We start from the raw sequence: 13,458 nt of genomic DNA, 5'->3' as shown, positions 1-13,458 counted from the left end.
CTTTATTGTAGAGCTAGGCCTTAGCAGACACTGATTAAATGATACCCATTCCAATGATTCCAGTTAATCAAAGGTCCAATCGGGACAGTACTCCAGGCCAAAATGTTTCCTTTGTTCCTAGATGAAGCCTGAGCACTAAAGTTTTCCTCTACGAACAGTGACCTTTTGGGAATGCAATATCAAATGGGCTTAAGTTGATGAAAATAGTGCATGATGTTGCTGTGTGCAGGGACATCATGCACACAGCAACATCATCTTATCTCTAAGATATGTGATAGAAGGCAGTACATGGCGTATCATGTGCTCTCGATTAATCTTTTGATATAGCTAATCCAGGCTTATCCATTTTGTGTATGCATGCATAGTTCTCCAGCAAAAACCAATATTAGATCTCTGCAAACACAGATAGAGATCATATAAACACAAGATTTTTAAGATGTCCTTAGATGTCTTCAAACCACACTGTTCTGTCAAATTCCCAGAAGACAATCTTGAGGCAGTCTGCTGTGTAGGAAAAAGTAAATACTTTGCCAGAATGTAAATTTTCCCACATCTACTCATTCCTGACAATCCATTCTAGTCTGTCTTTTTCTAGAAAATGAGGAACCTGTGGTGGAAATGTCTCTTGTTTTGAGTAAAACCTTGAGTCTACTCTCGGAAACTGGTGATCCTGGATGGCAGGAGGTTTGTGATGATGGGACAGTGTCAAACTGGACTAGGAATTAGTGAAATCGGTTTGATTCAAGTGGTTATGAAATGTTTTGAGTGCAGCACAACATCCCAAAAAAGTCCAGGCTATCGTTTTGCATCCACAATGCATTTCTGTCAATGAAAATGGTTCCCACCTTGCTGAATAATAGGGGCTACTGCCAGGTGCCTAGTCCCATTAACCAAGGAGATAAAATCATCTGGAAATGAACCCTGAGGTAAGTCTATATACACAACAATAAAACAAAATATGTTGTCATGACAAATGGTATAAATTTACAGTCAATCTGTAGTATCCACCTTTTGCGAGAACTTCAATACCACAGGAGAAGTCTGTTCTGTTTCCACATTCTTTTGACCTCTAACCAATGGTAGTCGCACTGCAGGTGGAGATGTAGAACTTGAAGCAGAAGAACCCCCCCCATGGTCGGAGTGTCCTTGTAGTGCGCATTGAGCAATAAGCTTGTTCATCACCGGTATGAATCCGTGGCCAACAAACAAGAAGATGAGTGGATCCAGGCAACTATTTATAGCAGCAAAGCAGAGAGTTACCACCACTGTCTTCTGCAAGGTGGCTAGCAATTGACAATCCTTCTGGTGGTGCATCATGTAGTAGAGGTGGAGGGTGCGCTGGATGTGGTAGGGCAGGAAGCACAAGCAGAAGATACAAAGCACCAGGCACACCAGTGCCACGTCCCGCTGCCTCTGGCCTGCCCTTGTCCGCAAGATGTGTCGGATCATTAGTGAGTAGCAAATTAACACCACGGTCAGTGGAAGTAGAAAGCAGGTCACCAGGACAATCAGGTTCAGCTGATACAGCCAACCCCAGGATTCACCCCTGGGTTCTAGGCATCCTTCTACTTCTATATTGAACCCAAAAGTAGCAGCAATATATAATACGTTTCCTCCAAGCACGAAGACCCAGATGCCCCAGCACAGGATGCGAGCCCACCGGCAGGCCTCACTGTTCTGGAGGCGAACTCGACCAGCTAACACCAGGTAGCGGCACAAGCTCAAAGCGGTCAGGAACAAGATACTGCAGTACATGCTGATGTAGAACAAGTAGGTGGAGAAACGGCAGGTTATGTCCAAGGCCATCATAGTAAAAGATCTCGGCATACCGGCACTTGACGGAGAATAAGTGGAGTAAAAGGCGATCCGGATTGGCAGGGTGAGGATGAAGACGAGGTCAGAGGCGGCCAGGTGGATGAGGAAGATGGTTGACAGGCGATTCTTGATGGAGAACTTGCAGAAGACGTACAATGCGCCCACATTGCCCACAAGCCCGAAAACAAAGACCAGGCTGAACACCACAGTGTAGGTGGTGTATTTGTACTCCTCTGAGTGGTTACAGCTGAGGTTCAGGGTTGAGTTGTTGCTCGCCATCACTGAAGTGGGTTCAACAGATCCTACAAAGCAGAGCACATAGGAAAATACGTTGGCCGTCTTGGATGCAAATACAAAATAAGTCAAACAGTGTCTAAAGTTTGTGTGTGGTGTTTTAGGACATCAACTCCTAGGCTACTTATTCAGTTAAGAATCCTAAGATGTATTAGTGATTAACTACAATGGGTTATTTAATAACTACTGTGAAAATACTGTAATATGTATGCAAATGTTTGGGCGCCCCTGGTCAAATTACATGTTTTGCTGATTTCCTAAGAGACAGTAAGTGAACACATCCTCGACAGAGAACACACTTCTACACATTTTAATGCACAATTGCTGTTTATTTGCTGAATTTTAACAGTTTGTAAAAAAAAAATCAAACATAAAATGTGGCCTGTGCTAAAACTGTATTTTTATGTTTTCTTTTTTTCATTGTACAATAGAAATTGTACACTGTAATTTGCCCTGAGAATGCCATGTTTAAGTTTGTTTCCCATAGATGATGTGGTCACTCGTTTTCTCTTTCAAAATCAACAAAACGTCATTTAACCACAACTGTTCAAACTTTTGCCTGCAACTGTGTGTAGTTACATAAGCAGAACTGAAGTAGGAAGGAGCTGAAGGAACTTAAGGCCATCAACTCAGAGTTCTCCAACAAATCAGTTAACCCAAACGTCTGTGTGGTGTGCCACATTGTTAGGAATTTCTGTTCTACCCCATTTTCTCACTCATTCTGTTCTAAAATGTTCTTCCCGTTCACTCTGTTCTAGAATGTTTCTTGACATTCACACTTCTAATGTTCTCCCCATTCATTCTGTTCTAAAATGTTCTTCCCGTTCACTCTGTTCTAGAATGTTCTTGACATTCACACTTCTATAATGTTCTCCCCATTCATTCCGTTCTAAAATGTTCTTCCCATTCACTCTGTTCTAGAATGTTCTTGACATTCACACTTCTAATGTTCCTCCTGTTCACTCTGTTCTAGATTGTTCTTCCCGTTCACTCTATTCTAGAATGTTCTTGACGTTCACACTTCTCATGTTCTCCCCAATCAGTTTGTTCTAAAATGTTCTTCATTGTCACTCTGTTCTACAATGTTCTTGACATTCACACTTCTCAAGTTCTCACCATATAGATAGATAGATAGATAGATAGATAGATAGATAGACAGACAGATAGATAGATAGATCGATAGATAGATGTCCTTCTTGTTCACTTTGTTCTAGAATGTTCTGGCCATTCACACTTCTATAATGTTATCCCCTTTCATTCTAGAATGCTCTACTACTTTATTTACCCTGTTTTAGAGTGTGCTCCCCACTCACTCTATTCTACAATGTTCTCGACATTCACATTTCTATTATGTTCTCTCCATTCACTCCATTGTAGAATGTTCTACCTAATTAACTCTTTTTTAAATTGTTCTCCTCATTCGTGTTTCTATAATGTTCTACCCATTCACTCCAATCTAGAATGTTCTACCTTATTTAATCTGTTCTAGAATGTTCTTCCCGTTTCATCTGTCCTAGAATGTTCTCCACATTCATGTTTCTATAATGTTCTACCCATTTATTCCAATTTAGAATGTTCTACCTTATTTAATATGTTATAGAATGTTATACACACTTACATTTCTTCCAAATTTGTCTTGTCTAGAATGTTCTACCCTATTTACTGTTTTAGAATGTTCTTCCCCATTTATTCTATCCCATAATGTTCTACACACTTATATTTCTATAATGTTCTCCCCATTCACATTTCTGTAATATACTCCCCCATTCACTCTGTTCTAGCATGTTTTTGACATTCACAACACTATAATGTTCTTCCCATTTACTCTGTTATGGAATGGTCTTGACATTCACACTTCTAATGTTCTCCCCTCTCAGTCTGTTCTAAAATGTTCTCCCCAATCAGTCTGTTCTAAAATGTTCTTCCCATTCACTCTGTTCTAGATTGTCCTTCCCATTTACTCTGTCCTAGAATGTTCTCCACATTCACACTTCAATAAAATTCTCCCCCATTCACAGTGGTTCATTTTTGCTGTTACCTCTTATTCTGGAACAGGACAAAGTCACTCTCCAGCATTTGAGAATGTCGGGCCAGTGTGCCGCGGCCTTTAGGGTTTATGGGACTAATTTGTATTTCATATGAGATTATTTTTGTTAAAGTGCCAAATAGTTTAAGCTTGCAAGGGAATGTGCACGTGCACTCGGTGCTGCAGGAGAACATTCATGTTTGTAATTTTCCCGGAATTTTTTGGCAGTTGTGTTCAGTGTCAGCAAGATGATCAATTTGTTATGGCCCAGAGAACAGACTGTTCAGGAATGAGAAGGAAAGCTGTTTTGCTGTTTCTCAGGTCTTGTGTGGGGTTTTCCGGACATATATAGCAGCAGAAAATGCAATCGCATGATTCACCATGATTCACCATGATTCACCATGATTCACCAAATTTCTCTGCATGTCTTTGTAAATGACTCCTATACACTGTCAGAAAAAAGCTATGCTAGTACATTTTTCAATCAACAAGTACCCTCAAATTTACACTCTTAAAAAGATGGTGCTTCAAGGGTTCTTTAGTAAAGAAAATGGTTCTATATGGAACCATGAACACTCAAAGAACCCTTTGCATGGTCAAAGGATTTGTTGCATCATGAATGGGATCCTTGGATTAATGGGAAATGTGCAAAAAAAAAACCCAAAAAGTTCTTCTATTGTTACAGGCTTGACACCATAACGATAGAAGAACCCTTTTGGGTGCATTTTCAAAAAGGTTCTATATAGAATCATCTATAGCATATTCACCATCAGTCTGAAGAACTATTTCATAATGTAATGAACCCCTTAACCATGAAAAGGGTTCTTTGGGTGTTCATGGTTCTGCATAGAACTATTTTCTTTATTAAACAACCCTTGAAGCACCATCTTGTTTAAGTGTGTACAACAAAAAGGAAAAGCCTGGAGACAAGACAGGATATGTGAAGTGAATACAGTTCTAAAAGGATAATTATAGGACAATTATGTTCTCTGACAAGAGGGGCACTGTGACCGTTTAGGGCCTTTTTTCTGAGAGGGTATGTATAGAGTTCATCCAAAAACAACTTGTCCACACTAGCAGTCACAGACTGCTGACAATGTTAGCACTTTAAGTGAAATGATTTCTTTAATCACAAAGCATGATCATGTTTGCTATGTAAAGATGCTAATTAGCTAAAATGTTGGCTTTCATACCAACATTCATCACATTAGTGATGAATTGCATTGGTATATTTGACAAAACTAAACCATTACCCACAAAATCTATGGGCTTGTTATCTAAAGAGAGTTCATCCAAATATGCTAGCTTTCATGCTAACATTCATAGATTGTTATTCATGTTAACATATCGGTAAAATGATTCCTTTAATCACAGATTCTGTATTCTGTCTTGACAAAACCTTGGTAACTTTACTGAGATTGTTTTCTGGAAGGTAATGGAAGAACATTATAATCTTGGAGTCTGTCTTGGATCATTTTGGAGCGCTCATAAGTTGTTAGCCATGTTAAAATTTGGTAAAAATGTTCCCATCACAAAATTTGAATATGCTTGCTATTTAAAGAGAGTTTAAAGAGATATGCCAGCTTTTATGTCATCTCAGCAGTATTGAGGATCCTGTCAATTAATTACAAACTCTATAAGTGCTCACTAAACAGTGTTTATTCAAACATGCTACCTCTCATGTTAAGATTTCTAGATTATTAGCCTGGATAGCATTTTTGGAAATAGATCCCTTTGATTCCAAAATTGACACACTATGTAGAGAGTTCCTAAAAACAAGCTAGATTTAACATTAGCATTCATAATTATTAGCAAAGTTAGCATTTTTGATAAGCCTGTCATTTTAATTATGAAATCTATAAATGCTCATAAATTACTATGTAAAAAGATTTGTTTCAAACATGCTAGCTTTCATACTAGCATTCACAGATTAGTATTTTTGGTGAAATGATTCTATTAATGACAAAATCTGTATAAAACTGCTGTCTATAAAGAGTTAATTCAGGTACACAAGATTCAGGCTAGCTTTCATAGATTGTTAGCCATCTCAAAATATGGGATGAAATGATCAACGGTGGCCTCTTTTCCACTGCAGGGCCGAACGGTTCTGAGCACGGAGAGCAACCGTTCCGGTGGCGTTTCCACGTGGACACGTTTCGACATGGAACGCTTAAAAACAAGCTCAGTCTGTGTTTTTCAGCACGGTCAGCTAACCATACTGTTTAGTGGAATGACATAATGACAGCTATTCAATTAGTTCTCAGTTCATCTTGGTATTATGCCACCACATCCTGCTGCGTTATTTCAAACTTGAAAACAATCAGATTCCCTTCCCTTAAGCTCAGTTCCCTTACACGGAGGGCAAATTAATGATAGATGAAAGCAGTGCATGAATTTAAACCCACCATTCAATAAACGTCAATGCCTCAATTCTAACACTAACAGTAAATATCAAACAGCGCTGATAACCACAAAACAGTAGCTGGTTAGTGTTAGCTTAGCTAGCATTCTGCCAGCTCTACTCACCATAGAACAGCTTCGATTCTGACTAGCAAAAGCTTTACTGACACAAATTTAGATAATAATCCCTCATATCTGAAGCGCAGTGGAGCGGCTGATGTTAGAGGGACAGAAAGCTAAACCTGCTCTCTGGTGTCTGAGGCTGGAGCCTCCTAGCTAAGCTAATGCGAGCTGGCTCCTCTCTCCTAGTTAACCTAGTATAGCTGAAGGCTTCCAAACAAACACCCCAGTGCAGCTTCGATTCGACTAACTGCTCTAGTATCACAAGTATAGATGATTAAACTTATAATAGTGAGAGCAAAGTCGACTGATCGGTATTGGAGCGACAGAGAGCTGAAATCCAACCTGTTCTGCCGTGCTTTAAGCTGTAGCCTGCTAGGCTAAGCTAACATGAGTGTACAGTGTCTCCCGCTGCAGTACGGACTTGGTTCTAGTGAACCGATGATTAAAAACCCATAGGATAAAGATTCATATCTGAGAGCACGAATTCAAATGACTGTGTTGAAGCGACAGAAATAAAAGAAAAAACTTGTTCTGTGGTGCTTTAAGTTGTACCCTGCCAGGCAACGCTAATGCTAATGTAGTTATCAGGCTACAGGTGAAACCCACCACAGTACAGGCTGTTTCAGTATAAGATACTCAAATAACACCAGGATAAAGAAGATGAAAGCACGCCGAGAGAGTGGAGTTGGAGTGACAGTCGGAATCAAACATGTTTTGTGGTGGGTGCTGTTTACGTGGCTATTAGCCTGTTAGCAGTTAGCCCCTCATTTGTGTAGTTTTCTTGGGTGTTCCTAGTTCTGATTTAGTGGTATGACAGGTAGAAAAAGAAACCGTAACCGGTCTCACGAGTCCAGACCAGCACGGAATGGCCCAGAATGGAAAAACTGCCAGTGACTCAATAATGATGCAAATTAAAAATGAATAGGTTCTCAAAGAGCTTTTGTCCAAAATCATAGACTATAAATGTTTCATCATTTTGGTAACATTTTTCTGTACCCTAGCATCAACATGACTCTGCCATATACATGCTGTGGCAGGTGTCATATGCTGTCATTAGTTGTAATAACACATCATGTTCAAATAATCTAAAAGTGTCTTGGTACCATCATATCATTTTATGTTTTATTTTATGCTAATTTTTACTGTATATTCTAGTTAGCCATCATGACCTCAAAAATTATGCATCAATATAATGCAGCAGTGTTCAAGTAAAGCTTTACCCACAAGACAGTCTCGTGTTATTCACGAGACAGAGAAGCCTTTTAGTGATCACATCTAGCGTAAGAGTGACAAACCTCAAAAGTAAGCAGGGCGGGAGAAGCTGGCTGGAGCTGCAGCCAAGAATGAGCTCTGCAGAGAGGTGGTGTGTGGTTTTTATTACTGTTTTTTTTTTTCAGAGATGAGCAAAATGCTGCAGAGATCTTATCTCTGTCCCCAAGGAGAAAGAAGAAAGAGAAGGATGAAGTATGTAATAATGTCTCAATCATTGACGACCCCAAGGCCTAAGCATGTGCTGCAATAAAGTGTACAGTAGATGTTGTACATGACCTGAAACCGCCATCGTAAATAACATGTTACAAACAATAGAACCTACCACTTTCTTGCAGATAAGATGACAGTTGGTGTGGTCAAGCACAGATAGAATCAACACCAAAGCATGTTGCTGACATGCACGGTCACTAATTGAGAACATTTCCTTTTACAACATCCTTTAAGTTCTTGAAGTGTGTATGTTTGTTCTGCTAGCAGTCTGACATTAAACGACAATGCTTTTCTAGACAATTACAGTACAAATTGTGATTGGAAAAGGAACACTGGGTAAAGAAATTGTTGACTTATATTGTTTGGTAGCATTATTGGAAGGCATCCCACATAGGGACTTCACTACACATGCTTAAGCATTAAATAATATATTTATAAAGCAATGTTTGGGTATTTATGTCACAGGTCATTACTTGATGACATAAGTGATGTTAAATTAAGATGGCAGATTTTGTTCTGTTTATAACAGTGTAAGGAAGCATAATTCACAGAAATTATATATGTTGTTTTCAACTAGGCAGGTTCTATTATATAGGAAAGATGTGTCATTAAAGTGTTATAAATTGAGCAAATGTTGTCAAACATTATGTGAACATGCATTATTACTGGACATGATCTCTGCCATAATTGCAAATGACATCTGCCATGACATGTGTATGGCATTGTTATGTCAGTGGTAATATTAGTTAAGGGCCCTCATGACAGTACATATCAATGTTGTATGCAAAATGTGTTATTCAAAGCTTATGCATGTATTATGAAATGCCTTTGTAGAGAGCTTTCAAATACTTTTACTGATTATTTAGAGCTGTCTGTTTAATACAACCATGCTTCCACAATAGTTAAATCATTTAAACCTTATATTTAATTAAAAATAGTACAAAAACAACATAGTAAATTTTAGTGTTTTTTGAAAAATACATGCCCATTTTGAATTTGTTGCCAGCAACATGTTTCAAAAATGTTAGGGCAGGAGCATGTTTACTACCAGGTTCCCTCACCTCTTCTTTTAACAACACTCTGTAAACGTTTGGGAACTTCGGAGACCAGTTGCAGTTTAAAATGCGAAATGTTTTTTGATTCTTGCTTGATACAGGATTTCCATTGTTCAACAGTTCGGGGTCTCCTTTGTCATTTTTATCCTTAAATGATGCACCAAATATTATCAGTAGGTGACAGGTCTGGACTGTAGGCAGGCCAGTTTAGCACCCAGACTCTTACTACAGAGGCATGCTGTTGTAATATATGCAGAATGTGGTTTGGCACTGTCTTGCTGAAATAAGCAAGGCCTTCCCTGAAAAAGACATCTGGATGGCAGCATATGTTCCTCTAAAACCTGTATATATTGTGCAACATTTAAAGTGCCTTCACAGGTGTGCTTTTGAACTGTGCACTTATAACAAGCTAGATGGTTCCTCTCCTCTTTAGCCCAAAAGATACAGCGTCCATGATTTCTAAAAAGAATTAAAAATTTTGATTTGTAGGAGCATAGGACACTTTTTCACTTCACCTTAGTCCATGTTAACCCTTGTGTGGTGTTGATGTGTTTGTTACTCACTGGTCTGGTGGACCCACTACATTATTGTTTTTTAAATCAATACAGCCGTAACAGTTTATGTAAAAATACCAGACGTTTAAAATATCACAAGTGGCCAGCGTAGGGTTCTCCTTTAGCCAGTCAGCAGCCTGTCCATGTTGTCGACCCTCAAACACACACACACACACACACACACACACACACACACAGACACACACACACATATATACAAACACATACACACACAGACACACACAAACTAACAGCAAGCCATGTAGGAGGAGAACAGAGTGAAGGACACAGCACCTCCACACTTTTATTCCCCATGGGTTCACCCCAACACCACATAAATGTGTAGGGGGTGAACAGTGTGAAGGCACTGAAACTGTGTTATTTTATATGTTCTTTACAGAAAATGAGCAAAAGCCAAGGAATCTGAGGTTGAAATAATAATCATTTTTTTCTTTTGGTAAACACTGAAAATGGGTCCCACAGACCCAAACACCACAGAAAGGTTAAATGAGCTAAGGCCCAGAGAAGGCGGCGGTGTTTCTGAATCCTGCTTATATATGATTTCTTCTTTGCATGGTAGAGTTTTAACCTGCATTTGTGGATGCAGGAACAAACTGTGTTCACAGGCAGTGGTTTTCAGAAGTGTTCCAGGGCCCATGCAGTGCACAGAATCATGTCTGTTTTTAATGCAGTGCCGCCTCAAGGCCCGAAGATCACGGCCAGCAAATATTGGCCTTGCCTTGTCCCTTGCATACAACGATTTCTCTGGATTCTCTGAATCATTTAATGTTGTTATGTACCGTAGATGATGAAATCCCCAACTTCCTTGCTTTTTTTACTGTTGAGAAATGTTATTTTTGAATTGCTGCACTCTTTGCCCACACAGTCTTTCTAAAAGACTCTTTTTATACCCAGTCATGTGACTGATCTGTTGCCAATCGACGTAATTAGTTGAGAGATGTTGAACCAGGTGTTAGCATTACACAACTTTACCAGTCTCTTGTTGCCCCTTTGTCTCCACTTTGCTGAAATATGTTGCTGGCATCAAAATCAAAATGGGCATATATTTTTCAAAACACAACCAAATTCCTCACTTTCAACATTTGATATTTTGTGTTTATACAGGGTTGTCCATCATCAGTGTAAAACACTCTGCATTGAGTAATCCATCAAGTTGACTTCTGTATAGTGTGTCTACCATGAATTCGTAAATAAAGGTGCTCACTCCAGAGAGATGCAACTTTTGGTTCCCTAATGAACCTTTCACCCAAAAAGTGAAACTAACCATATTTAAAGGGGAAGTAAGTCAGTGTTTCTGTTGTAATGAGAGAAGTGATGCAGGTTGGTGGTTCTTCTGTACATTCTGTAGGTTATCTACAGTTAATATTGGAAAATATTGGAAGAAAATGGAGAAGAACACTGGCTTTGAAAAAATATTGTGGTGCAGTCTTAGTACAGTACTTTGGATCTAAATGCAAAATTTCATCTGAAATTATTTTGCTTATTGTGTACTATGATATATACCAAAATTGTGAGAAATGCACAAAAGTTATTATACTGTAAGATACATTTTTAGCCATATCACAGACTACTGTGCATAGAAAAATCCTGGAAACACTGCAAGAAATGTAAACATCTTAAATCTAGTCTGTATATCTAAAATTGTTCATAATGAATATGATACGACTACTCAACTTATTTTTGATGTTTACACTTGTTTTCAGTCAATTTCTCCTGGGCAATGTTCTTATTCCATCGCCAGACAGGTTTGCTTGTTTCACGCATTCTTTCCTCTTAAAACAGGTTGCATGATCTTAAAATATTACTAATGCAGTCTCATAGTAGGAAAAAAAGGATGAATTGATGAGATTTAAGATGATTTCACTCCTTGAAATATCCTTTTCTTGCAGTGTAGCAGGGTAGTTATCTTACATTAAAAGACACTGGCATTCACTCTGTCATCTGCATTGCTTTTAAGAAGTAATTACTGTGTCAGTGCTTTACCGTGTCTTTATCTCTGCATCTTAAAGCCCTCGACTCTTCTGAGAAACAGACAAAGAGTAATGAAAATGTCCTACATTACCTGAGTTGACGCTGTGCCTGGCTGCTGAATGGCGTGCAGTATGTAAAGGTAGATGGTTGTTCTTTTCAGTCCTACCAGCTCAAAATTCAAATTCAGTCTATATCCAGTTTGCATATACGCTGACACAAAAAAACTGTGTCTGCTGACACCTCAGATAACAGATGAGTGGTATATGGGTTGTTATGAATCGTAAAGTCTTTTGTACTCTGCAGTCTCACCACAGGCTTAAGAAGTGTCAAAAGCTATGCTTCAATTGACTAAGAGATGACTGAGATACAATTATAGGAAGTGGTCTGCTCTTCTCCACCTATCAATTTATGCAATTTCCCCCAGCAGCCCAATCTATCCATTTCTCATGAACAAGCATTAACAAAGGAAAAAGTGACTGATCTTATCCATTTCCTTATTTCATTTTATCTTGCCACACATGCTCTGCTGCTCTTACATGTACACTGAAGGTTCCCACGTGGTTCTTAATTTGTACGTTGAGCTGGTATATAACTTTTGAAGGTTTCTTCAGGGTCGTATATCTTATTTATAAAGGAACTCTTTAAAGAACCAGACATTGCAGTGTTCTTTAGGGAACCAAAAGTAGCTCTTCTATGGCATCTCTTCAAACCTTAGATTTGAGAGAATGACCAAATTCAGGTTTTTAGATATGAATGCAAAGAGACTGTTGCCATGCAGTGTATGAGGAAGTTGAACATGAAATTGATGGCAAAGTTGATAACATAAGCAAACATCAGTTTGTTCTGAGGCATTAGCTCCATTACGCTCAGTGAAAACACCATAACTGTTTCAGGGCTAAATGTGCTACTCTGGAGTTCAGCTTGATTTTAACTCTGTAGGATAACACCATGTTTATAGAGCAGAAGACCAATGCTGCAAAACTGCAATGCTATTTGCACACATGGTAGCAGCCCTAATCACTAGTGAAGCCCTTTTATAAGAAGGCCCAGGTGCCCTCTGTTGGAACATGAGGATATGGTGAGAGAGGAACTGGGTGATCTCATCTTTAGACAGAAGTACGCGGCAAAAAACATGCTATTATATAGATAATTGACTCAGCCACATTGACCTAATAATTTCTTTGAGCACTTAAACGTGGTACATTGTTAGAAATATGTATGTTAGAAATAAAGATACTCTGCAGCTACATTTCTCATTCATCAAGGTACAAATGTTCCCTCAAAGGTACAACAGTGGTTTTAAGGTCCAACTGTGAACCTTAAATAAGTTAAAACAGAACAATAAAATAAAAAGCCTGGAGACGAGACGCGGTGTGAGGAGTCAACACAACTTACAGTTATGTTCCCTGACTAAAGGTACTGAGATGTACCCTTGAGGGTCCCACCCCAGTGACCAGAGGGGTACTGCCCCAGTGACAGTTTCATACTTTTATTTCTGAGAGTGTAGGGATCTTATTGTGACTCTGTGGTACACTACAAGAACCATACAAGGCCTACTCAAAGTCCTGAAACACTGAGTCTCAGTCTCCATGCTCTGATGTGCAAGAAATTTGCATAACAAATCTACATCAATGCACAATTAGGTATGACTTGCCACTGGACCTGATGCCATCAACTCATTGACATATTTTATGAACCAGAACAAAATAATGGGGTT

General features: G+C 38.9%; 1 protein-coding gene across 1 annotated transcript; it reads right to left on the bottom strand.

Moving 5' to 3' along the window:
* Nucleotides 1–570: 570 nt before the first annotated feature.
* LOC118797172 (cysteinyl leukotriene receptor 2-like) lies at nucleotides 571–12,133 on the bottom strand. Its single transcript, XM_036556427.1, has 2 exons — nucleotides 11,833–12,133; nucleotides 571–2,117 (listed from the first exon to the last, which is right to left on the bottom strand). Exon 2 carries the CDS (start codon nucleotides 2,092–2,094, stop codon nucleotides 991–993), a length of 1,104 nt encoding a protein of 367 aa, XP_036412320.1. The 5' UTR covers nucleotides 2,095–2,117; nucleotides 11,833–12,133; the 3' UTR covers nucleotides 571–990.
* Between the last annotated feature and the right edge of the window lie 1,325 nt (nucleotides 12,134–13,458).

This window comes from Colossoma macropomum, unplaced genomic scaffold (genome assembly GCF_904425465.1).
Source record: "Colossoma macropomum unplaced genomic scaffold, Colossoma_macropomum, whole genome shotgun sequence".
Taxonomy (NCBI): domain Eukaryota; kingdom Metazoa; phylum Chordata; class Actinopteri; order Characiformes; family Serrasalmidae; genus Colossoma; species Colossoma macropomum.
The sequence above is the reverse complement of the archived record's forward strand: the minus strand, read 5'-3'. Positions and strand labels throughout refer to the sequence as shown.

Coding starts and splice junctions, on each gene's coding strand:
- LOC118797172 (XM_036556427.1), bottom strand. CDS start 2,094: ATGGCGAGCAACAACTCAACCCTGAACCTCAGCTGTAACCACTCAGAG.